This window comes from Cebidichthys violaceus, unplaced genomic scaffold (genome assembly GCF_023349555.1).
Source record: "Cebidichthys violaceus isolate CVI_PGR_0920_01 unplaced genomic scaffold, fCebVio1.0.p SCAF_9, whole genome shotgun sequence".
NCBI classification, from domain to species: domain Eukaryota; kingdom Metazoa; phylum Chordata; class Actinopteri; order Perciformes; family Stichaeidae; genus Cebidichthys; species Cebidichthys violaceus.
The window spans coordinates 14,712,697-14,739,827 of NW_027176975.1; the positions used below are offsets into that span (position 1 = coordinate 14,712,697).

Here is a 27,131-nt window from a genome sequence, read left to right on the forward strand (position 1 = left end):
TGTTGTGTGTAATTCACTGTACTGGTTAATATGCATGTGTACAGAGAGCAGATCTACACATCTGAGGGCTCATGGGTCATTTACCTTAACCCATGTTTTTTAACTGGAGACATATTGCACCACAGGCAGGGAGGAATTCACTGTCTTCCCCTATGCATCTGATCAAAGCTAACTCTGACCTTGTTGAATTAATTAAGGCTGAATTAATGAGGATCTACACCTTCTGTGTAGCATGTAACTATACTGTGTACACCCCTTTATTATTCTCTCAATATCTCTGACTAAGATGTAAAATTGTAAAATCTCTCCCCCAGTCCTTGAAATAAACAGTAATAATATGGACAATTACTGGCAATGTTGTGCAGTGTTTGTTACAATGTTTGTTGCTGAGAGACGAGGTGAGACACCTGTGACTCGCTGTCTCCAGATTACAGTATGTTGAAATACAGGAGATTTAAGGATGGGGTGTAGAGCCATGGCTGCGTGGCTCTATGGGTGGCACTGTTAGACTGAATTATCTCAACAACTACCTGATTGATTGTTTTTTTAGATTGATTGATTGATTTTCTACAGACATTCATGGTCCCCAGAGAATGAATCCTATACTGACTTTAGTGATCGCCATACTTTTCTACAGCTTGACAGTTTTGTCTTTTAGTGGAATGTTTTGCCAACTAATGGACACATTGTTAGGAAATTTGGTACAGACGTTTGTGCTCCCTTTAAGATGAATTGTAATCACTTTGGTTATCCCCTGACGTTTCATTTAGCGCCACCTCAGGTCAGAAATGTAATTTGTTCAATTATTTGGTTTATGAGCAGCTAAAGAAATTCTTATTAGACTCCGTTCTATTGACAGCTATGTTTAGTTCTAATTAGAAAATGTTGAGGTGCCAACATGCTAAACCAACATGGTTGTCATTAGCATGGCTGTAGATTCTATCACTTGTTCTTAGTCTTTTTGCAACACATGTATTTTCAAGTCAGGCTTGACAGGTGAGGCCCTGCTCTGGAAAAAAAAGTTAACGAGCAACGGTGTTCATTGTTATATGCTTATTGTCAAAACACAAAAAATAATCAACACATTCTTTAATTCTGGTGCAGTCAGAATAAAACAATTTATTCAGTACAAACATATAAAAAATGACAAAAAAAAAACAGGTGGTGAGATATAAAAATTTCTAGTTTGTACAAAACTTCCAAAACCATCATCGGAAATCCATACTCACTCCATATGAAGACTCTGGTTTAAATATAGTACACATTTTCAATCTTAGCTACAAATATATTCTTAAAACCTCTGTTTGTCAGGTGACGTAATAAAAACAGCTTTTTTCAGTTAATAACAAAACAAAAAAGTGGGTTAATGGGCACAAAATTCATTAGACTTCACAGCAATTCAAATACAGAATCAGAAGTCGATGAAATATTCACAGTGTTGCCTTCACATCAATGAAGTGAATTGTAAACATTGTTGCATATCATAACTCACCTTCATAAATATACAGAAATACTCATGTGAGCAAAACTTGTGTACAAAAAGTAACAACTTTTCAATCATTTTGAATCCTCTGATCAAAACTTTTGATTTTAACTTGTCAGCTCAAACCTTACGGGGTCAATCAAGTAGTGCATGCTTGTGACATTAACAAATGTAAGGCAAAAAAACATGTTCCCCGTGTTTTTAATCAAGTTTGATGGGAGCTGTAATTTAATCACAGAGGGTTAGGGTTAGACCAATTCAGGGGGAGTAAAGTAGCTTTTGTCATCCGATGAAACGATAAGTGGAATATACAATACAGCAGGGTTCATTCACATTAAGGTACATATAAACATTTGTACATCTGGAACAAATACTGGGAGGCTATTTTAAGTGATTTCATTCATAAAGTCTCAACAGGTGAATGTTATTGTGAAATATAATATGTATAAAACAGGAAATGAGTTCAGGGAACCAACAGGAACACCACAGTGGCAAATAACAAACAGATTTGTCTTTTAAGTACAGTAAATTATTGTCTGTAAGTTAGATACTGCGAACTGCTCCAGGATTTTGTATCAAAGTACAAAACAATCAGAGTTGCCTAATCATGTGATTTTTGAGAACTATTATATTAAGTACTTTTGTCATAGCCAGAGGGAGATGGTGATGAAAATGTTTGATTTGCAACACAGGCTACATCACAGATACAGCCAATAGTACAAGCAGATGTTATCTTGGGAACAAACCTACGTAGTCGTCATTAGCATCCCTTTATTATCAAAGGGAAGTCTTTAATGCGATAGACATGAACAACCTTCATTACGTAGCATGCTGCTGCTTTTATAAAGCAGGTCTTTTATTATCTCAGTCAAGGGTGAGCATTTCATTTCTCAAAGGGGCCCTGTGTGCCTGATTGTCAAGGTTTCAAAAAAAAAAAAAAATCCCAAAATACAGTTGCACGAGCTTCTCAGAAAAATAAATAATCCCTTCTCAGTTTATGGCGCTGTATGCCATGTAACAGATGACAAAAATCTTTGAACAATTAGTTTTCTCACGTTAGAAAGCTCCAGTGATGTGTGACAGAGTCCAGTAGCACAGTGCTGTCGTCATTAAAACAGCTTTTTGGTATCTGTCTTAGATATACCTGTGAAAGACAATGACAAAGATTAGTACAGTATTAGAACAGTCCTTGAAAAGGACAGTCGTAAAACATTTGAGCTATAATTTGAGCAGATTTTGGCATGCACAAATTCACTGCACATGGGTGATACAGCAGCAGGCAAGAAAAGGATGCAGGCAGGTGAGCAGTGAGAGGTGGGGAAAAAAAAGAGGGAAGAGGTGACAGGACAGGCAGAATAACGGACCGAGTTAAGCTGCTAGAGCAGCGCTGAGCCGGAGTCAGAGTCTGAATCGAGGCAGGGCTCACGGGAACAGATGGATTCCTGAGTCTGCCTGTACTCTTGGTACTCCTGGCGGAGAGCGTTGAAGCGCGCCTCACTTAGGGAGCGGCTGTACTGGCAGCGAGGTGGGTTGGAAACTGGCGGGCTGACTGAGGGACACGGGCCTGGGGACGGCATCAGGGAGAGGGAATGCATGGATGGGCAATGTCATGGGACAAGCTCACAATAATCACAGCACAAAGGGTGAACACATGCAGCACCATCACATCAAGCATTACACTCACAATGACACATGCAACATCAATAACATCACACACACACAACGAGAAAGAGGAAAATCATCACCTTTCTGCCGCTGGTCCCGGAGGCCACCGGCTTGATCATATCTGAGCTCCGACCTGCTTCTCCGAAAACCCATTTGTGACTGATCAAACCTCATGGCCTCCAGGACCTCCGAGTCCACACACGCATCAGCAGAGTCCCACTCATAACTCTCATCTACTGATGTGTTCCTTCTAATGAAATACACAAAACAAGTGGTTAGGTAACAGTCATCACAAGAAACAAAAAAAATCAACAGAATTAATGTTATTTTGGCAACATAAATAAATCCCTCTGCCAAGAAGACACTTCCAGTGAGTTTGTTGTTATTTCCCAGGTGTGGTGGGGTTTCACCTTTTCGCTCTCCTCTCAGGCAGCTCCATCTCAGCTCTGTGCCGCTCGCTCTCCTCTGTGGTTTCGGGGGAGCTGAGCAGTGTGGGAGTGATGGACAGGGACTGTCGAAAGAGGCCGGCGCTGCCTCTACCGCTGCTCTGACTGGCATAACTGGTCCTCCCTCCCTCCCTGGTCTCTCTGATCTCTGTCTCCCCTCCCCTCCTCATCATCCTGTCTGGCTGTCTGTAACTTTCTGCCTCTCTGGGTGGAAAGGGGGCATAGTAAGGTGAGGGCCAGCTGATGCCTCTGGGCAGGTAGGACCTCGGAGGGCCCCTGCTGGGGTCCATTTGTCTCATGCTTTCCCCTCTGGATCCTGGCCAGTGTTGGTACTGGGGGACAGGGATGGAAGAGGGCATGGGGACATATTTATGCGGGGCAGACCTCATGGTATCTTGATAAGAGGGAGACCACCTGGAGGACTCTGGGAAAACAGTGGCTTGCCGTCGTGGATCGGAGGGTTCCAGCATCGGGGACATTGAGGTTCGTCTCGGTGGGTACATTGAAGGAGTGAGGTAGGAAGGACTTGCTAAAGATCTTTGTGCGTGCTGAGGCCTCTCCAGGCTCCCCATGCTGGGGCGTCTGAACGGGACATACTCCCTCCAGGAGGGGGCTGGCCTGGGAAGGGAAGGCGGACTGCGACCTAAACTGTAGGACTTTACCCTGACATCTGGGTTTGGGAACTCGTCCCAGTAACATTTCTCAGAAATATATGTCCTAGGGCTCTCAAAGTGCTCCCATCTCTGTGAGCCTAAGCTGATGGATTTCTTGAGGAAAGGACGAGGCTGTCCCATACCCGAGAGTGTCCTACAAGGGCCGATGCTTAAGGACTTCTTTAGAAATGGCACAGGGGCTTGACATATTCGTGATGCAATGTTATTAGTCCTGCTGCCCTGAGAAGCTTGTCTTTGGGATTGCTCTGATAAAGACTCCCGACTGTCCACAAAGCTCTGTGAGTGTTTTGACACTATATCTGCCATTCCTCTAGCTGCACTGAACAAGGTTTGAGCTGACCTGGATCCAAGTCTGGATTCAGGTCTGTCTGTACTTTTGTTGCCAACTCGAATTTGTGTTTTCTCATTATAGAGCTGCTTGCTAGTTTTCTCTGGACCAGGTGACGACGGTGTTGTCTCATCTGGAAATCTTACTCTATGTGAAGAATCTCTAGCTTCCACATGGGAGTGTTTATGGCCTTGTTTTTTACCAGAAATAAAGCTGGATTCTGCAGAATGGTGGGTCAAGTTTGTGTCCCGGTTGTCCTGAACGTGAACCTCCCAGTTTTTAGGAACTACATCAGGCTTAGCTACCAGGGCTTTTTCTGGCTTTCGTTCTGAACTTTGTCCAGCAGTGTCTGTGACTGCAGCCTCTTCCACAGGCTCATCCACGCTCATTTCAATGAAACCTGGAAGGCTCAGGTATTCAAGAATGGCACTTGTCTGCAGCGGGGACATCTGGGGAGATGGAGCTGCAGGCTTAGCCTTGAAGGACCCTGACATTCCAGGGACAGACAATTGGGACTGGTCACTGTCCACCTCTTCTACAAGTGTCAATGTTGAAACAGGGCTTGGACTATCAGAGAAGAGACATTTATCACTTCTCCTGGAGCGTGTTCGTACACCCTCTCTCTCTAACTCAGAGTAAAACCCTGAACCCCGTCGGTCATCCCGGGCCTGAGTGTCTTTTTCTTTGGCCTTTGCCCCTACTTCATGATGTTCATAGGGTAAGGTAGGATAACTAGATGGACTGGGATCCCTTGTGGCTGTGTAGTAGTTTGCAGTTCTCTCCGGCTGATTATATGGTGCAGAGGCTGAACATTCAGGCCTCTCACTCTCAACTGAAGGCCCTCTGGCAGCTAATCCCCAGGGCTGAGTGCCTGCAGAAGCATATGAATGTCTGGACCTTGAAGCAACACCTCCGTCCAGTGTTTTTTCCCTTAAGCCCTGCTCAGTCATGGACTTCCTGCATCTATCTGGCTCTCTCAGAGGACTCAATGACCTGGCTCTGTCTGGCGTTTCTAGACACAGAACAGGGGGACTTTCTGAGGTTACGTCAGGGGACAGCATGGGGAGGGAGGTGTTCTGTGTGACTGGAGAGCGTGACGAATCGACAGCAAAAGAGTCCTCTGTGGTTTCCCGACATGTGCGAGCATGTTGTGATCTGGGCGATGTGGTCTCCCGGGGGCTCTGTACAGGAATGAGGCTGGTGACTGATGTAACTGGGCTGATGTCCCACTGTATGCGAGACGTAGGGAGCCGGTCCATGGGACTGCTGGTGTTCCCAAAGTAGCACGCCCTCCGATAGTCAGATACCCGACTTGTCTGACCCGAGGGCCTGTGTTTCTGTCTTATCGTTACATCTTGTGGCTTCCATATAGGCTCTTCCTCTGCATTGGGTGTGTCCCTTTGAGGGCTTTTTGTCTTACTAGACTGTCCCTCGTCTCTCCCACGACTTCTTTGATCGGCTGTATAGCTCTCCAGCTCCCTCTCCATTTCTTCCCTCTCTTTTGCCAGTTGGACACACTTGTTAATACTACCGTTCTCCAGCTCGCTGTCAAGCTGTGAGACCAGGGTGCTGTTATTAGTCAGCTGACTCTCCAGAGGATGGTAATCTGAATGGTGTTGTCTGTCTCTGTCTCTATCCAGCAGCTTTGTTCTCCTCCCAAAACTTGGGAACAGATCTTCAGTGTGGCCTGGCATGTGATATCTCCTGAGAGAATCGCTGGGTTTTTTCTCACTGTTGTCTGAATAGAAGCTGGCTCTTTCCAGCAGAGCCTCTGAGCCTTGTTCGTCGTCAGAGTAGAAGCAGCCGTGACGGGAGAAGTTTCTGGCCATGGCTCGTACTCTTCCAGGCGAGGAAGGAGGTCTGCTCAGCTCTGGGACGTCCACAGTGAGAGGAGAATCCTTCCTCTTGTCCTTCTCTGAGCTTAAGATGCTCGACTTAGGGGAGTCCCTGAGTGATGTCCTGTTGCTCCCTGAGCCACTTGCCCCACCGTTACTTTGCAGGACTTCTATTCTGGAGTTTTTCTTATTGGAGGGACTGGAACCCTCTGGCAGGGGTTGGACAATGAAGCGCCCATCTGGGCCTCTGGAGATGGACTCCAGAGCAGATGGTGAGGCATCCTGAGAGCCCAGGTGACTCTCAAAGAGTGTGTAATGTGGTGGCGGAGATGAGTTGGATAGGAGTTGTTTCCGCTGATCGTGGTATTCCCCACGGCTGCCTTTATCAAAGGACGACCGATCGGACTGTGAGGAGGAGGAGGTGGGGAAGAAGGGGAGCGGCGGACACAGCTTCAGCTTTAGGACACTGTCTGGGCTGCGAGGAGGTGAGCGAGTTCTGAGAAAGACATGGACAAGAATTGTTGCTTAAAACAAATGTTAAAGTACTGCAGGTTCTGACAAAAAATCTTTAAAAAGGTGCAATTTGTAACTTTCTGCACATACATCAAAGAATATATTGCAATGATGTGTTTAAAAAGTAATTTTATTTCATTGTTGGTTTCAGTCAAAATGTCATCAAGTATTATAAATATGTAATTTACTAAAGTTATGAAGTTAGATGGGAGGTAGCATAGTTGCTGGTAATACAATTTGGGACGTTTTTCCTTATCCGAAGCAATGGTCAAAAAGGACAGGGGATGTTGTATGCTGTACAGATTGTAACGTTTGTGATTTGTAATATTGGGGCTATACAAGCAAAATTGACTTGACTAGACTACAAAGAAAGTTTGTCTACTGGTGGGTATAATAACATTTAAGCTTCATTAAAACAGAGCCAGAAACAAGCAATAATTATATCATATGGACTGTTACAATCTAAATACAAATGGAGGGACAAAAATGTTTAGTGAAAATATAGAGCTGTACTGGTAAGGACGCTTACTCTGGGGATGAGCTCTTCTGGAGGGCAGATGGGAGATCTAAGTGAGGAAGGTGAAAGAAGGATTAAAATGCAGCACAGTTGAAACTGTCCAAATATAACAAAGTGTATTTAACATAAACTTGGAAGTCAAAAATTTAACTTCCCGCACACCAACAGAGTTGACAATAATCAATTTTTTTGGATAAAATAAAATCTTCAAATCCGACGTTTACCTTGTCTTCTCTTTCTGCGCCGACGCTGTCTCCTTTGACTCATGTAGCACGCTGTCACCAACGAGAGAATGATGGCCACAAACAGGAAGCACACGCCTCCTAACACACCAGCTAACAACGGCTCAGGGATGAACTCCAAGAAACTTGGGCGCAGGGGGTAAACCTCCATCCCTGTAATCAGGCCGGAGTCAATAAAGGTGGTTGCAAGTGGGATGCTGGAACCGTGACTCAATATGCATGTAATGCTCTTGGTAAACTATACAAAGACACTTACCTATGGTGGATATATTGACAGACTCACTCGGTTCACTAAGAACTTTGTTGCTACAAGACATCAGCCTCAGATCATAACTGGAGTCCTGAAGGAAAGACAGATCAGATGTTTCATTAAACACAAACTATTATGTTTGAGAGTTGGTCATGTTGAGAGTTCAAAAATGTTGATTGTAAATCATAACATCAGTTTGATATAACACAATTTCTGGCCTAATAGCTATTTAATCTACATGCATAAAGGTTGTGAAAGCAAGAAATCCAGAGGCCACACTGATTGATCTTTTTAAAGTACGGATGCTCAGTAAGAAATGAACTGATCTGTACCCTTAACAGTCCTTGTACAAGTAGTTCACTCTGATTGGCATTGATGTTGCTGCTGAGGATGACCCACTGGCCCTGATCCCTGCGGGCCTGCAGCACAAAGCCCGTCAGTGGAGAGGATGGAGCCTCTGGAGGAGACCACTGGAGGAAGACCCCTCGGTCAGTCTGGTTGGCTGACAGGAGTATTGGAGGATCCAGGATTGGGAGAGTGGTGATATCTGTAGGTGCTTCTGTTGGCACAGCTGATAAGAAGACCCAATATAAGTTAAAACTGATCAAAACAAAACAGAATTAGAGAGAGAATGAGGGGAAACTCCAAACGGAACATGTTCACTTGCACGAACCTTCAGTCCGCACAGAAACAATTTCACTGAAAGGTCCAGAGCCGAGTTTATTCTGAGGTAGGACGCTGAACTGATAGCCAGTGCCAGCAAGTAGCCCGGTTACCAGCAGGTAGTTTTTGGATGTCGGCACAGGCAAAGACGCCCATTCATGTTTTCCTCGAGAGGCCTGCTTGACCCTGGAAAAAATGAAAAACAGAAAATATAAAGACAGAGCATAAAACAGTTGACATTGTTTTCCATACAGTATGTATTGTATGTTACTGACCATACAGTGAATTTCTGGGTGTATCCACCATCAAAGCCAGGCACCCAGGACACATTGGCCTGGTTCATCTCCGTGATGACAGATACTGAGGACACAACATGAGGACTTGTGCCTGAGGGACAGAAAAACACTTCTGTAAGTTTGATCTGTTGACAATACGCGTGTGGATGCGCTCGAGTTAAGTGTCCCATATCAACACAATGGTTTGCGGAAATATAGTGGGCTCACTCACCCAGCACCATGACCACAGTGCCTGCACTGACAGTCGCTACGCGATTTGTGGCCAAGCACTCCCAGCCCCCCTGGTGATCTTTACTGAGTGGCTGCAGCAGGAGGGAGCCGTTGGCCAACACAGTGTACAGAGAGCGAGGAGTAGGGCCAATCTGTGAAGAAGGACAGCAAAAGGTCAAAATAAGGCCTATTTAAGACATGTTTGTGCAGTCCCGATAAATATCATTTTCTGTACCTTGCTCCAAGTTATGTTTGGAGCGGGGTCCCCAATGGCTTCACAGGGGATGATCAAGTCTCTGCCCACCTCCTGGAGATACTCAGGCCGAGGATGCACTCGGAATGATGGTGGGTCCTGGAGGAGAGACAGAGAGCCTTTTTACTTCCACCCATGTAGAACTGTGTCCACTAACAGGAAAGGGTTTTCACTAGCCTCACCTGCAAAATGACTTTGGTGGGTTCAGACTGTCCCATGGTGCCGTAACTGTTATAGGCCGTACACGTGTACATGCCTACAGCGTTGTCATTGGCTGTTGCTATAAAAACAGAGCCCTCGGAGTTCACTATCCAACCTGGGAGCTGGAAAGATCAAAAGAGTGAGAAATGATGCAAAGTGATTTACGAGGAATGTGTGCAATTTGTGACACATTGCATTGCTGCGTAGCTTACTTTGTCAAGATTCAAATTGTTCCCATCTTTGGTCCAGTTGACATACAGCACAGGAGGATCAGCCTGGACGGGGCAGATAATGACCCCCTCCATGCCTGAAGGCAAGTACGTTTCCCGGGACATTCGGCCAACACGTGCAGGGTCTGTGATGGAAGAAGAGGAATCAATCACAAAAAGTTGTTGAGCAAGATGTTCTTGTCCAGGGCATGCATGGTTCTAAAAGATGAATGTGTATATGGAACCACACACTCTGATAGCTGACTAAACACTTACGTTTCACTTTGAGGTGTGCAGAGGCCGAGGGCGGGGTGAGTAACCCATTAGTTGGGATACAGGTATAGTTGCCAGCATCCTCTGGAATGAGATTAGGGATAAGAAGTGTTCCATCCACCAAAACCTTCACTCTGGATTTAAGTGACCTAAAGCCAAAAGACACAACACATGGTGCGATTTAAGAAGTGATCACATTGACAACAAAACTAATTTCAGTGTAATGAAGATAAATTGTTAATAAATTGAATGTTTGAGAAGGTAATTTTAGGATATATCACAATGATCTGAACAGTAATCTCCTTTTTTTTTTAAAGTTTATAGCGTGCTCATGACCACACGATACAACGGTATAATTAGATTAATAATCTAATTAGAACTGATTGCATTAGCAGCATGCTTCGGAAACATGCCCTATTGATCCATTGTGTATATTTAAAAGGCTTCCTGTAAATAGTCTACCCAGTATTCCAATTAAGTACATGAGGATACTGTGATTGATTATGTCACGTTACCTATATTTAACATTCAACAAATACAAAGTATGTTAAGTGTCTTTGGTTCATGAATACATTATACTTTAAAAACATGTTCTCACTCAATATGGTAAACATTCTGTCCTTGTTTCAGCCAATCATAAGTGAGGTTAGAAGGGTAGGCATCGGCCTGACACTGCAGAACTGCATCCTGGGACATGTTGAGAGTGGTGTCCTCTGGGGAGATGATGATGATTGGAGGTCCTTTTGACAAGTTGGAAGAAAACACATTACGCCCGAATGTTAAGATTGTGTTTATATAGTGATGCAGTTATGACATAGATTAAAGAGATCAATGGTGAGTGTTGGACGGCCCTGAATCAACGCCACAGCAGGGGGTGGACTGTAGGTGGCAGTATGGACTCTGTAACCATGATCGTCAACCTGTTCACTGGGTTTGTGTGACAAACTATAAAGCTTTTGAGGAAAACAGGGATCAGAAGATACACTTTTCATCTCAGAGAAATGGATGTTATATCCAAAAACGCAGTTTCTGTGTCTGGTTCACATCACAGCACAATGCTGGACATGAGATAAGCAGGAATTCTGTCTTTCCCTGATGATTGACAGTTCAACACTGACCTTTGATCTGCAGCTGCGTAGCGTGGGTGAGGTTCCCCTCCGAGTTGGACACGTGACATTTGTACACTCCTGAAATATTTCTTGTGACAGAAGCCATAGACAAGGTACCATTGAGTACCTAAAAGAGGGCATAGAGTAAGACGATAGAAGAGAAAAGCCAAGAGGTAGATTATGAGGCTGTCATAGAGAAGATAACAAAGCAGTCAAAGCGACAACTCCTACAGAAAATGCTAATTATAAAGTATTTAAGCAAAATACAGCAAATGCCATCTGTTAATCCACCTCACTTTTATTTTTTCATGTTTCTCTATTCGGCTCTCATCTTTATGCCAGACAACAGTTGGCCGAGGGTTGCCATGGGCTCCACAGCTGAGAGTCAGTGAGTCTCCGAGCAGAACCTCGACGAAAGTTGGTGGTGTCTTGATGAACACAGGCGGAGCTAGAACAAAGACAGCACAGATTAAATATTTCTAATTACGTATTCAGTTGGGACATAGAAGACTAAATGCAGACATCAACAGTCGACCACAGCATGTTCTTCAAGGTGGACATAATGCCTAAAAGGGAAACTTAAATAGTTTTGGTGTGATAGGTAACACCTGCTTGGTTAGATGCTTTGGAGATCTGGTTTATCTAGATGATCCCTAGACCCTGTGAGCAGTTTTATGTCCTCTGTGTGAAGATGGGCAATTGGATGTAACATTGTTATTTAATCTGTTCATGGATTTATGGATTTTGAACTCCCTTTTTTAATTATATGCACTCATTTAATTGGAAAGGGATCTTGATAAAATATACCATCATCTATGTACATGGCTCTGTGTTAAGTTTAGTTTTGTTAACATATTCTTTGGCAACATGTATTCATATGGTACTCAATACATGCACTGATGTAATACTATTATGTACAAAGGTGTCCAGTGTTCATCTGCAACCTGATGCAGCACATGCAGGGCTTTCATTCACCGTAGTACAATCATATCAAATCCCTACCTCACACTCTCAATGGAACTCTATTGTGGGACAACCATGTGTGTGTGTGTGTGTGTGTGTGTGTGTGTGTGTGTGTGTGTGAGTGAGAGAGAGACAGAGAGTAGGAAGTAAGTGGGTTAAAAAGACTCTGATTTAAGCATTTAACCTTAATCTGTAGCCCACACAAGCCACATATACGCTGTCCTGGTCCTGTTATTCTTTAGAATAACTCCTACGCTGACATCAGCTCAGAGCAGGCTAAGCAAATACAAGATGTGATCACTGTGTGCACAGAACGTCACACAGAATGCCCTGATATGCTGCTATAACACTTCAGCTTGCCAGCGCTTAAGAGCCTCAGCCAGGCTCCATGCTGTGGCTGTTCTAAACACGGACAGTGCCAGTGATGAGCAGTGAAAGAAGCTGCTCCCCGAGTCCCTAAAACCCTGCAGTGCTGCACCTGTGATGGAGAGGAAGGTCCATGTGCCGTTTCTAAAGTCGTCTTTTTTGCTGTCCAGGAGCAGAATGCGACATTCGAACCAGCCCTCGTCCTCCAGGGTCAGCCGATCCACCAGCAGAGAAGCACCGCGGGTCAGAGACACACGGCCTGTGGGAGGAGGGGTGAGGGCAAAGAGGAATGGGTGAGAGAGAGAGAGAGAGAGAGGGTCAGTACACACACACACACACGGCCAGACAGGCAGAGTCAGCACATGCAGGAAGAGGGCTTACCATGCAGAGGACACAGGCATCCAGTGTCACAAAGGCCACAGTCAAAGTCACAGACTTTATGCTGGCAGACAAATTCACGCACAGTGTGAACATCAACTGTAGTTCTAATGTTTGTCACAAATAAGCATCCACGTGATTACGATTGATGAAAATAAGGGGAGGTGGCTGACTAAATGTGACTTTCAGGGGATGGGAAGTCCGTGGCCCTTAAATTGAAGTACAAACACATGAATCACTTGAGTGATGATTGTAATGATTTGCAAAATTACAGATGAAGCTGGTGTCACGTCATTTAGGGTTTGGATTGTGGTGGAGTGGAGAGTTAGGATGAGTATGCCAGGAATACTTGAAGGCGGGTTCAATAACTCTGAGTCTGTTTTTTTCTTTAAATTTTTGTAGTTTTTCAGTGAGTTGCTTGTTTTTGTTTATCAATAAGGGACACTGAGGTAAACAATGTGGATCACGACAGATTCACACTCTGAACTTGTGTGTGAACACCCTGAAACACACACACACACACACACACACACACACACACACACACACACACACACACACACACACACACACACACACACACACACACACACACCTCTCTGTACTTCTTACAACTCCTTGTCATGCTTTGAAACTTGATCTGCTGGTTGCCTGGTGACTGCAGCCTGGTTTTCAGGGTACTGAAGTTACCCTACCCCACCCGCCCCCCCCTTCCTTTTATTCTGTCTCTCAATGAACTCTTTTCCCCCTTCAGTCTCACAGCTTTAAACGACAGGAGGATGCGTGCAGGGGGGGGGGGGACACATATGTTGCAGGCCAAAGCCTTTTGAAAGTAAACAGGGGAATGTGGAGAAGTTTCCGGCATCTCGTTATATTTGTTTGCAGCCAACAGGCTGCTTAAATGATAAAGGAAGTGTCTGACACAGTCAATCCTCTTAGTAATTAACTAAAAAATTAAATAATTAATTAAAATCTCTTCATTCTCCCCCAGTAGACATACTGTATGAAAGAGCAGAGAGTTCTTGAATGTCCAGCAACCCTGAAGCACCAATATCACGAGAAACACAATATCCTCACCATTCACACCACTTTCCCTCCCGACAGCAGTGTCTGCAGCCTCAAAGCTATGAAATTCATTCAACTCCATTCGTGGCCTTAAGACAGGGCGAAACACACACTGAGAGTAAAGGCAGACAAAGGCTAACAATTAACCCTGCATTCCTGACTGGGGCTGTTGCTGTGCTTAATAGTTAGGTTTAATGTTTGACTGACCTCCAGCATTTGATGGGCAGTGCTCACTTCAGAGGCGCCATAAAATGAATGCCTCTCCTTTCAAGCAGCATCTTTCAAACAACTGGGCAGGGTGAGGACAGAGGAAATGTGCAGGCAGATGATAACAGGTGTGCGGATAACTTTAGGTATTTTTCCTTTTATCTCTCCACGAGGGATCCTCCCTGCTTCGCCCATTTCCTACACAAACCTTTTGCAGTTCGGTCACGGAATTAACTGCCAAGAGGAAAAACACTTTCACGTGCAATATCACACATACACTCTTTAACACACACAGAATCCCTTTGTGGCTGTATATTATGGGATACTTAGAGATCACTGTGGCTAATCGCACCCCTCCTTATACTGTGTAACATGACTGAAACGCAGCCTATGGAAATCCCTCTGACCTGCTGCACTGATCTTGTGGGTTCAGAACCACGTGGGTCTACATGTTGATTTTCAAAATGTGGTGAGCGCCCTGCCCCCTGGGTCTCCACGGGGGAATTCTGGTTTCGCTGTCGAACACTTAACCCTTTCCCGTAGCCTCCCTCTTGTCCGTCACTACAAAGAGACGGCAGCCCCCCCCCCCCCATTCCTCATTCTCTCAGGTTACCATAGCAATGAGACCAAGAAAAGCCCGGGCTGTAGGTTTTAGATTTGAATTCAGTTGCTGTAGAAACACAGTCGGGCCAAACATGGGTAGGGGAGGGTCGATCATGGGGGGGGGTTTCTACTGTCAGAGATTTTAAAAATTACAAGTGGGGGGAAAAACACGTTTAGATTTAGAAAAAAATCTGTGTGTCACATCCATGAGGCAGAAAAGGAAGAGAGGGATAAATGAATGAGAGTGTTTTCCTTTCAGCCGGTGGACAGACAAAAGGCTAACGCTGTGTGACAAATGTTGCTGCAATAACAACAACACGAGAGATGAGAAACGATCAACCACATCAGTAAAAACCCAACCCCGTTTTTTAGTCCGAGAGGAATTGAACGAGAGGTTATGGAGAGGTTACTCGTATTGTGTGCGTCGATAATTCACCGAGGTTGATCTTTCTGACCTTTGTGCTCCGAAACTCCCCAGCAGACACATTCATCACTCACCCTGGTTCTACATTAGCACAATGTCCACAAGTCCTCCTCAAGAGACAAACATCATTAGGCTCTATGGTGGACGGGGAGAATGGTTGAAACAATACCTGCTGCTCTTTTCGCGTGTCCACCCCCTCCTCCACCTCACTATCATATGACAGCTCCAGTCTACCTTAAAATGAGCCCTTGTTTCCAACAGGTTGAGCTTCAGTGAAGCTAAGGTCTTCATATCAGCGAGAGTCAGGTTCACGCCCAGTGGGTTTTAGGAATAACTCGGCTTTCAGAGTAGAGCCGCTGGCCGGGAGCAGGCCTCGTCTCACGGTTTCTGATATCCTATTCTTGTTTTCAGACAAGATTGGTGAGGTGAAGTGAAACCACTGCAATGCAATGGAGCCGAGGACACTTTACACCACAGAGCATTTTACCCACATCATTCTAGTTCATTTTTGGCTACATTTAAGATTTACAGCACTTTCGTTGCTTGTATATTGTATTTTCTTACAACTTAAGCTCCAGGACACGAGTTGTATTGTTCCAAAGCAATAAAATCAGTGTGTGATTTTTGTAGTGGGGGTTCCCACTGGTACTTACTGACATTGTAATACATGGCGTATAGTGAATGTGATACAATCGTGTGGCTGACGATGGAGGAAGACAGATTACTCTGTTTGGAGAAGCATCATCACTGCTTTTCTTTGTCCATCCGTATGTGCATAAGAGAGCCGAGCGGCGGTGCATTGTGGGATGTGTTTTGATTTGAATACAATCATAAGTCTGGGACCGGCCCCCTGCCTCTGACAGCTCACCCCTCCCACTCCCCCAAATTTCTCTCTTCAATCCTCCCGTCTCCCTAATCAGTTTAACCCTCTTATGAATAGCTCTTTGTCGTGAGATAGATTACAGTTAACTCTGTCCCTTTCGCTCCGTCCAGCTTTGTTCACCCCTTCACCAGCGAGCGCACACACACAGAGCTCACGTGCCAAAAAATTTCGCTACAGCGGCCACTCGACTCGCCACAGACATTAGTACTTCTCGGACATGATCGGGGAGCAAAGTATTCTAAAATATGATATTTGGTCCACTGAGATTACGAGAGGCGTTTGAACTGTTTTCTGAGCTTTGTTTTCTGGTCAGTAAAAAATAACGCTGATGTTAATGATTAATAGTTGCCTAAAATTTGCTTTAGTTACTCAGTTCACCATCAGAAAAAAGCTGAGTCTCTGAAAAGAATCCTCATCAACAGCACTGACTCTGATCTCATGCTCACACCTAAGGCATGAGGTAACAGAGCTTGTGTGATGGCCTGCTGCTTTAAACCGGGGAAAATTCCCACACTGTAGCCATCTATTCTTCTTCCATTGTGTCGTTGTTTGCCACACATCATCCTGATCTAGTTATAGCAGAAAAACTGGTTGGTGATGGATAAAGGTGATCTGGTTCACCTTTCAGCTGGGCTGTTTTTGCAAATAGTTGCATGATTGCAAAAGCCTAGTTGTTCAAAGGTTTTAGAGTTCAAGTTTTGTGTGTGTGTGCATCTGTAGATTTAAGTGTGTGTGTGTGTATGTGATGTGCAGGCCTTACCTCTCCAGTGATCTGAGGTCACACTGAGAGCGTGATGAACACCTGCTGAGATCTGAGGGTTCACCCTTTGTCGTTCTAAACTCAGGTCGGACTTCCCTGCTCACAGTCTCTACTGATTTACTTCAGCACACAGGAGACATTTGATCTCACCCTGCAACAGTAAACCATCCTGACACCGCAAGACTTCAACATATTGTCTCAACAAATTCAATTCAAACAGACTATAATAGTGTGTCAGTCCGAGTTTATCTGGCTGTTTCCTCTTTGTGGTGAGTTGAATAATGTTCAGCCCTGCAGGGTGAGCTGGGTGTGACACAGAGAGGAAGAGGGATGAGGGGTCCTAATACCTAATAAGAGAAGCTCTCAGAGACCGAGTCTAAAAAGGTTGACGGAAGACCGTGACACCTCTCAAACAGAGTGCAATCTCAAATACACCTGATATCGTATCAAAAAACGTTGGTTTAATGGATTGAAAATATTCATCCAAGATATCGCTTGCTTTGATTCTTTCTTCTCGGTTTCTAAAAATGGCCTCTAGCATCGGTGAGCTTGAGATAAAGCAGCAGACCAAGGACAGACAGCCTTTGGGAATGCTTTTTATGTTTTATTTTAGTCCACTTTATTGTGCGGCATTTGCAATGCAATGAGTCCACCAAAGGAAGGACAGGAAAGCGCTTAGATTTAGTAATGCATATTGAAGTCTGACACCTTACTTAGCTTTATTGGAAGCAGCCATTATGTTGTAAATCCATTGCCTGGCTCTTAACAACAGTACGAGCCTCATCGCTACTGTCTTGTTCCAGATCTCAGACAAGCCAAGACAAAGATCAGGAAAAGGTTGCCTACTTGACTGTCTTGAGGTTAAATCAGAAATCCCCCCAACATTTTAATTTGAGGGCAGAATACATTAGACCCACAGCGCTGACACGCTTCACATGCTGCCATCTGCCTCCAGTGGGAGGGGAGATATGAGGATCTGAGGCAGACAGGGGTAAAGCCCACACCAGACGAGTACACACAAGGGATATAGATATTGCAAAAATATTAGGACACCCAAAACAGTCTTCTACTCTGAGCGACATCTCTGCAATGTTGTTTACTTCATTATGGCCGCTTGTGCATCAGATGACTGCCCCTAAACAATGACATGGTTAACGGCCTACAATATGTTGCCCGATTGCTCGGCAGAGGTAGCCAGTTTGTGGTTCAGACCCTGTAGACATTAAATGCGGTTATGCTGCAAACGTGTTTCTGAATCAGAGGCTCATTCTCTGTAAAAAAAAAATAAAAATAGGGTTTAACACAGCAAACACTGATTTTAAGCAAGGTTTCCTGTACATTTCAGTGACCTAGTTGGGACAGTATGGAATTTTGGGTGTCCTGTTGGCTTTGGCAAAGCAAGGGGAGGTTGTGATACCCCTCTTTGTCTTTTGTCCTCTGGTAGAACAATGACAGGATTATAGGGCTCCAGCAAGAAAACTCCCATTATTCCCAATGCTTCATCCATCCTCCTTCCAGCACAACAATCTCCCCTTACTGGGTCACCCCTCAGCATACTAATAAAACACTGTCATCAGACCACCAAGCCCCCACCTACACTCCTAATCCCCCCCATGCACGGCGTTACTGGTACCCCCCCCTTCTTCTTGCTCAGCTGCCCCACCCCCTCCTTTAACTGCCTCCATTAAAACACATCCATTCTTGCCCTTCCCCTTCTCCGCACACTGCAACTGCAGTCTGGACACACACAGACTGAACAGCAGCAGTAATTACAGGGATTGTGGTTTGGATGGATTACCTATTTGGAGTTTTGTTTCATTCAAACTTCCCCTCCCAAAGTCTTCATAAATACCAGTGCAACCTAAACCTCCTCATGTCTACCTTTGCCCAACACAGGACACATGATTGTTACTCGAGGTACAAGAGAAATGTCGTCATGCGGACACTTCCCCTCACTAAAATCCACAGAACTATAATTACAGAAATCTGTCAATTGGTGGTCAGTCCCATGAATCCTTTCAGAAGCAAACTGCTACGATGAGAGCTCCCGAGTCAGCTCGTCCTCCTACTACTGAGACATGTTTTCAACGCGCCACATTAGGGTCTTTGTGCAGTCAAATTGCTGAAGCTCTGTAAAAAGGAAGATGTATCAAAGAATGATCTTTCAAGTCTACTTCAAGGGAAGTTAACACATGCTGTGAAAGATACAACGTGTGTTTATCGTGTGTTTTCTGAAAGGAGTCTGTAATTGAACACATGTGAATAACTCTTACCCTTGTAGTTTGGATGAACTCGAGGAGCATACACTCCAAATTTGATGAGGATGGGAACGTTGTAACCAAGGCGCACCCATTCCACGACATGCAGAGGGAAGAGGTTTGGGGTGGTGGCTTCTTTGGAGGTAGGAGTGAGATTGCAGCTTAGTTCTGCAGAGCCTCCCACTCTGGCACGAACCAATGATGCCACACATTGAGACACACCTGTAAAAGCAACAGCACATCACCAGGATAAATCATGACATTCAGATAGCACAGAAATAACCTGAAAAAATGGAATAAACACATAAATCATGCGCTACACTTTTAAAGAGTTTTATGGCTGCCAGAGTGGCCAGATTAACCCCTCTGGAATTTTTTGGTCATTCATTCCTGTGAAAAGCATCTGCTACGCTGAAAACAGCTCATAGAATATTTGCAGCAATATTTGCGGAGAGAGCAGGACACAGAGAAGTAGGTGGCAAACAGACTGACATGAATCCATGACATTCCCAGAGTATTCCCTGACAAAACCCCGGGTCATCAGAGGACACGTAAAACAACCGAGTGCCATTTGGTGACACGATCATATAGCCGCAAAGCCGGGCAAACACACAGCAATCCCATTAGTGACACCTGGAGCAGTCTCTCCTCTCCTCCCTCTCCCGCGCTGCCATGTGCTCACGTGGGTGTGTGTGCGCAACTGGGTGCCAGTGTTTGCTCTGCTACTCATCTGGCCTGGTGATTACTTTAATCCCAGAAGGGGGTTGGTGGTGATACTCTGATGCAGGGCAGCAGGACCCTCTGTGCTCTCTCCAGCCAACCTCCCATCACCCCCTGGGGTACACACATGGTGTGCAGACCAGCACAATCAATCCCCCCCCCCCCCCCACCAACAAACGCATGCACGCACACAGAGAAGCGTGCCTAGGGTTGGGGGTTGCCTAAATCCCAGATTGATCTAAATCCACACCCAGAGATATTATTTAAGTTGGATTTTGGCCCCATTCTCTCTACTCCACTCATGTCTCTGTGTTGTAACCCCTCCTCTTTACTTTCTCCAATCTAAGGCAATGGGAGCTGTGCCAGATTCACCATGGTATCACTCAAACTGTACGTAGGCGTCTAAACGGCAACATATGCCGATTGCTTTGTGATGCTTTACCAGAACAAGGGACATACTGCGGGTCCTGTGGACGTCGGTAAACAATGAACTTTTGGTAAAGCTAAGCAAACAAATGGCAGAGACAAATGGAGGAAAACCAAGTGGTTGTCTTACAAGATAAGAATACCCAATCAGAAAGTCTTACAAAAAGGCTAATGTGTATGAATCACTATTCAATATACCTTTAAAGTTAGTGAAACAGCCTGCTTTGTGAACGTTGTTAATGCTTTTAAAGTTACGTGTGCACAAATCAGACAATCAGTAAAGCAGTACCATTATTATGATCATGCATTAGCATACTTACTTAGCAGACAGATGGCTACAGCAGTGGTGACAGCCTGAAGCCACCGTCTCTCCAGTCCCATGGCCGTCCGTCACACTCCTTCACACATCTCCCGACCTGAAGGAGAAGACCACACATCTCGTTCACTCTTCAACAGAAAACTACTACACCATTGACAGAGTCACTGCTGTGCAAAGACATCCCTCACATCCCACCCGCAGAAAAACTGTAATCCCTCCAGTTAACATCAACTCATAATCCAACTACTACACTATATTCCAGATGCTTCTTGGTTAATAAATAATGGTATTCTTTGAAAACACTTAATCCTCTGGAAAATTGCATGTCTGAGCTGTGGTTGGATTAAGGCAAATAGGGTTATTTCAACAAGTGTCTGCATAGGCCAAAGTGTGTGTATGTGTGTGTGTGTGTGTGTGTGTGTGTGTGTGTGTGTGTTTCCACAGAGAAGACTCTACTGTAAGTGTATGTACAGATTAACCTGATGCTTGTGATTGGTTCAGCTCCTCCAGACGGTCTCGTCTCACGCTAAATAGGCCAACAGCAATTGACAGGTGACACGAGCAATATTGAAAGGTGCGTCTCTCCTCAAACTCCAGATGTTACCTTAATACCACTGCTTAAGTGACATAAATAGACTGCCATTTGACGACGCTGCTAAATTAAACTGAATTCAAGGCTCCATCGAGTACAGCACATGTCAAGCAGCAGACAGCAGCAAGTGCAGTTCACCTGACTATCAAACTCACAAACAGCACACGTAAACAAACCAGCACAATCCATGGATTTATATCTCCTAATGAGCCACGGACAAGACTCCACTTAAACAAATTGATGGTCTACAGTGCTTCAGTTTGGAAGAAGAGAACAGCTGCAGATATTTGTGAGGCCCTCCACCTTAAATTGGATTGGAGGCACAAGTTTAAGTTGTTGCCCTTCAAACATAATGCAAAACCTTGCCCCCTCCCCTTAAGTCAATCCACTCACTACCCCTAATACCAGCTTATTACTTTGAGTTCATTTAGGTAATATAAGAAGGGGGCATTCTTAGAAAGCCAGTAGGTGGTGGATATTAGCTGCTGCTGTAACCACTGTAGAAACGCAGCATCACTGGGTCACATGACGGACATGTTTCGTCTCTTAGCAGTTAAGCTTGCACTTGAGTAAATAAACATCCCAGAATAGAGCAGCAAAAAGATGTATTTATCTCCTTGCACAGGGGTGAGACTGTTACTGCTGGAGCTGGCCTGTGAAGCTATGTAATAACTTTTGTTTTAGCATCTTTCTAAAACAAACAGAAGACAAAAAAAGTGCTACAAAGGCACTGAAGAGCAGTGGGACAAAAACACATTAGAGTGGGGTTGGCTTTACAGTAAAAGCTGATGAAGAGGGGGGGCAGTTGGGCACGAAGAAAAGCTGAGGTTGGTCGTTTTTGCACGACAGAATGTTTGTTAATGAGAAAAGGATTACTCCTACTGTGCAAACCTTAGTCGCTCAGTGGGGGTACCGGAATAAACGGGACTCTTATAATGGATTAAAAAAAAAAATAGGGAAATAAATCTTTTCTGTGTCATAATTTGTGTGTCACCTCCAGCAGTCCAAAGAAAATGATGGAAATGATTGCACATCAATGCATCATCTAGACTGTCATCTTCACAGTCATTTTAACGACGTGACTGCAAAAGTAATGAGCAAATCCCATCATATATCTACACCTCTTGCTGATATCCAGACCACAAGTGACTTTTGACAACCGCAAGAATTACTAATCTTGTTTTTGCGCCCGTCTGCTCTGCCGTGCCTCCACACCAGAATACATGACTTGCTTGTGGCGACAGACAGACAGACAGACAGACAGACAGACAGACAGAGCTGCGCCCACACTGAGCCGGTGTATTACAGAGGAAGCCTGGAGAGCAGCTTTTTGTCTGCAGGTGCAGGAGAAGACAGAAGACAACTGGGTTATTTCCTCAGGCAGCAGAGCAGAGCAAGGGGCCATTTAATTGACATGTACACAGAGAAGGCCTCAGAAAACAGTACAAATATTTAAACATGGACATGGAGTCAAAAACAGTCCAGCAGCAGTGCTTTTGTCTATTTACTGTACCTGACAGCAATGTGAGACATTGCAGAACTGTAAGCAATTACGACCTTTAGTAACTTACAGAGATAGAATAATGTAGACATCTCTTATTCAACTATTCCAAGGTGAGAGGGCTTTATGCCTGCACACTAATCTCCTCACGAGGGTATCTGAGGGAAAGCTGACATAATTATCAACTTCTTGCAAATCTCACACAACCAAGCAGAGAGAGAATAATAACTTCTTTACTTGAAATTAAGTGGCGCAATTGGGACGGACATCGGCAGTGAAACAGATTGAGCGATCTTTGACACTGAAACAATGCTACTTTTGGGATGTAAAGGTAAAAAAGTGACAATAGGAACAAGCTCATTACTCAATTCAAACGTGTGGACACAGTCTACCGGTCCAATGTTTCTCTGGATTTCAATGACACAAATTGCTTTAGATCTAGTCATGACTTAGCCTGCTGGACTGTACATTAGTAACACCCACACTAATTCCGTCCTGCTGCTCCGAGTGTTAATAGTGTAATTGAATTAGAGATCAAATTGGTGAGACAAATCAAGGACACTCTTGTCATCTGGTTGTGAAGACATCAATCACTGCTAAATCAAGTCACTCCTCCAGATTGTTCTGCTTGCTTGGAGTCGACAAACGTTGGCGTAGATAACGCGGTGGGATTATTTGCAGTAGAGCCAGCAGGTTGTGTTGTCCACATTTTATGGAGACCACAGTCAACAAGAAGCAGTGTGGACTTTGACTTTAGTAAAATGCAACTAGTGGATCGGTGATCCTCTAGAACAGATCACTACACCTCATTGTAGAGGCTACTTCTCCCATCTCCACTGCCAGCCAATAACTTAATGAATGCAGACTCAAACCATCATTTGCACAATGTGATAATACCCTCCAGAGAATTTAGATTTCACTTTCACAAGGTGTTTCCAGAATGAGCATTTAGATGGAGGGATGTGTTGTGTTGAATACAAGTAAGAAGCTGATTCTTTGCTATCAGCTGCAACAGCTAGTAGTTCCATCTCTCCATACGCATATCCTCTGAATCTCACTAGAATTAACATATCAGGAGGCATAAAGTGAATAATGCAAAAGTTAAGGATTACTTTGTAATGGGTTACATAATGCAGGAGTTAAGTCAAGCAGTGCGGTAGTCTTTTCTGCCACCTTGTTCACTTGATATGTGACCATACATTGAAGGTTTCTCTTTTCATTCTAATCGCTTCTCTAAAACCAAACACAAAAATTAAACCTCATGTGTGTGAGAGCATGTGCGTGTTTTCCCTCCGTACCTAAGCAGAACTATCAGCGATGTTAGCGACAGATACAGGCCTGACAAGAAGTAGCATTACTCTCTTAGTAATCCTTGTTAATCCTGACAGAGGCCGTAGCCTCAGCGCAAAAAAAGCCTGGAGCACTTTAGCAGGAACTACAAATGATACTCGAGCAGAAACTTTCACAGGTGAACAGAACGATCTCATGCAGAGGCAGAGAAATGTCCTGCAACCGGCCACAGCAAAGACAACAGATCTGCAAAAATAGCACATGTGCCAGACATTTACACAGGACTGGGTTGCCTTGACTGGTTGCACCAGCCAATACAATACAGCAATCAATTCATGGATGTTGTCCCTGGTACTGCAACCCAATTATAGTATCTGTATTGACATTTAATCTCACTAAAGGAAATGAGCTGGGCACGCGAGAGAAGCCCTAGTCTCGTGATTGGGAAAGCCTGCTGTATATGGATTAACATGGTGATTGCTGGTGACCTAACACAGCACAGTATACTGTAACATTATCGACAAATGACCGTGGATCGAATGCTTTACATTCACTCACACAGAGGAACTTGAATAGCGCTACTTTTACTATACAATGCAGATTTTAAGTAATTGTACAAAACTGAAAATGACAGAAATAAATCACCTGGAAGCGCGCGCACACACACACACACACACACACACACACACACACACACACAAACTGGACTGATTTCATACAGCTCAGTGGTCTCAGGGGAGTGGGGAACGACATCTAGTGAAAGCAAAGCAGCTCATATCCTTCTTGTAATTCCAGAGTCTTTGTCCTTCCCTGCCCCCAACTCTGGGGAACAGGTCGGCCCCATAAAGCTACATGCAAGACACCAAAGTGAGGGGGACTGAGGGTCAAAAGCCAAAGGTAACAACCTCAGGAGCTGAAGTCTACCGTGGAAGCGTGGCACTGGATTTAATTTATAACTGGAAGATCAAGGAGACGTTAGATCCAGAACAAACCTTAAATATCTAATCTCACTGATATGTTTTCATTTCTTCTGTAAGGGACCAGATGTAAAAGGCTCTTTCAGACAGGTCAACACTAATGAGACGGAAAACATACAATGATGACCGTTTATGGTTCTTAACCTTTTTAAGGCACTTTCTCAAATCTTCCTGAGCTTATATGTGCTTTTTTAATTTTTTTAAATGTTTTTTTGGTTCCCAATGAGCTTGAACGTACAGTAACAGCAAACAGACTCTATCTTGACCATCATTAACACAGCAATTTGGAGTAACCACCTTCAGCTCATGAATTACTTTTCAATACAATCAATTTCCTCCAGCATTACAATCTGCTTACAGGGGGCAGTTTGCCACACAGTGTTTTGAATAGTGCAATGCACTGGTGAAATATCACGGGCCGCTGACTGTTGAATTATGTGGGGTATTACTGTGTAAAATGATACCAGAGTTTGCCATGAGGACTACTACTGGAAGTACAATTTCTCATCTGATATACTATTTGAGGATATTTTTTTTGGTTTTAAGTTAAAGGCAACTTAAGTTGTTGAACCTACAAGCTGATTAAGAACGAAGCAAGCTTATATTATGGCCCAACACAAGGGATTACACACATCCAGAGTGATGTGTGCCTCTGTGCACCTCATGTCTCACCAACCAGTCATAACAAGCACAACAAAAACAAAGGAAGGCACACACTAGAGCGGGGAGCCTCTATCATGTAAGAAAAGCACAACACCATTGCACTAAAATAAGGTTGTGCCCAGCACAGTGCACCATGTGGTGCAGCAGCATAATAGACTGTCTGGTCCATGTAAAACATACACCGAGCCTCAAGCTCTTTATGTCTGCACCTCTACAGTGAATAGTGATGCTCAGTCCTTCATGTCACCAAGCAGACCTCCTGTAAATCAGAACAGGTGCATCTTTTGTCTGATACCGGCTGAGAGGAGGGAGCACTGAATAAAAATGAAATAAAACAATAACACTATTCTGACTGACTATTGTTCTCAGTATTTTAATCCCGGGAGTGAGAACGGAGTTCTCTTTTGGGTCATTACAGCGTGCTAAGCCTATTCACTGGTATTACAAAAAAAAACACTCACTCGGAGATTACAAGTGGCGCATGTGATACACTAAACATAAACAAAGGCGTATATCACACTGTATCTACTGGTAGTGCATGTTGCTGGGGATCTAAACTAATGCCATAAATACAGGTCTATAAAGGATGCTTTAGCTTGATCCTTACCTTGCTTGAGGCACTTTTTCACTTAGATGAAAGTGGAATCTTTCAATCCATTGATGCTCTTCTTTTAGACTCGTGTTGCAGAACAAATTCAGCCGTCCTTTCCTTTCTCTTCAGAGAGAAGTCAGATTTTTAAAAAAACACCACTTTTAAAATAAAAAGAAGAAAGTGTTGGATGAAACGCAGGTGGTCACATTGTTTTTTTCCTTCGAACCGTGCGTGGATCAAAATAAATTAAAAGCAATCCTCGCCGTTCATTCTTATCAGACTTGCTAAAAGAAAACTTTTAATAAAATCCATTAACCCAGGGCCACCTTCATCAGTCCAACATCAGCCCATTTAAAGTCCTTTTAAACTTTCCACGCCTCGGCTTTTATGTCCGCATTCGTCTTTGTCCAAACTTGCTGGAAGTACCTTTAATCATAAGTCAGGGCTTATAATTAACTTTACAAATATGTAAAAACGGTCCTCGGTCGACGCAGTGCAAAATCTGTAACCAAGTTTTATCAGAAAGAGAGCGCACACTGCACATTTAGAGTCCTGCTGTTGATACTCTCGCCGTGTCTCTCCTCCCATTATCATAATTTCCCCTCCTACTGCAGGGGACAGAAAACAATCACCGAACTTCCTGTTTCAGATTTCAAAATAAAATCCCTACTGACGAACGAGGTGGGTAAAACATCTATCGCTAAAACTATTAGTCAATTAAGCGATTTATCGAGCAATTTTAGTAATCCATCAATAGTTTAAACCTCCTATTTAGATTCATATCAACACTAACTGTCTCTTGCTTTTCTAATGTGACTGAATTTCGTTTCGCTGATTCTTGCTGATCAGAACAGAGTCATCATTAACGTTATCATTAACACTTGAGCTTTTCCTACTATGACAATTTACGACTGCCATGAAGCCTATTGAAAGTAAATACAGCCCTAAGACTAAAATGAATTAAAAAATTGCTGTAC

The 27,131-nt window shown here is 44.0% G+C and overlaps 1 protein-coding gene across 2 annotated transcripts; it reads right to left on the reverse strand.

Annotated features, from left to right (window-relative positions):
* Window positions 1-1,132: 1,132 nt before the first annotated feature.
* Window positions 1,133-26,413, reverse strand: igsf9b (immunoglobulin superfamily, member 9b). 2 transcript variants are annotated; one of them, XM_068704116.1, is made up of 22 exons: window positions 26,170-26,413; window positions 20,541-20,636; window positions 19,090-19,296; window positions 12,609-12,755; window positions 11,464-11,615; window positions 11,177-11,294; window positions 10,657-10,798; window positions 10,062-10,207; window positions 9,789-9,931; window positions 9,558-9,698; window positions 9,358-9,474; window positions 9,124-9,274; window positions 8,892-9,003; window positions 8,627-8,802; window positions 8,286-8,524; window positions 7,960-8,044; window positions 7,686-7,856; window positions 7,474-7,510; window positions 3,559-6,927; window positions 3,229-3,398; window positions 2,848-3,047; window positions 1,133-2,627 (listed from the first exon to the last, which is right to left on the reverse strand). In XM_068704116.1, the coding sequence occupies exons 2-21, from the start codon at window positions 20,599-20,601 to the stop codon at window positions 2,860-2,862; spliced, it is 6,072 nt and encodes a 2,023-aa protein (XP_068560217.1). In that variant the 5' UTR covers window positions 20,602-20,636; window positions 26,170-26,413; the 3' UTR covers window positions 1,133-2,627; window positions 2,848-2,859. The 2 variants fall into 2 exon arrangements, with proteins under 2 accessions (XP_068560217.1, XP_068560218.1); XM_068704117.1 differs by lacking the exon at window positions 2,848-3,047.
* Window positions 26,414-27,131: the final 718 nt, after the last annotated feature.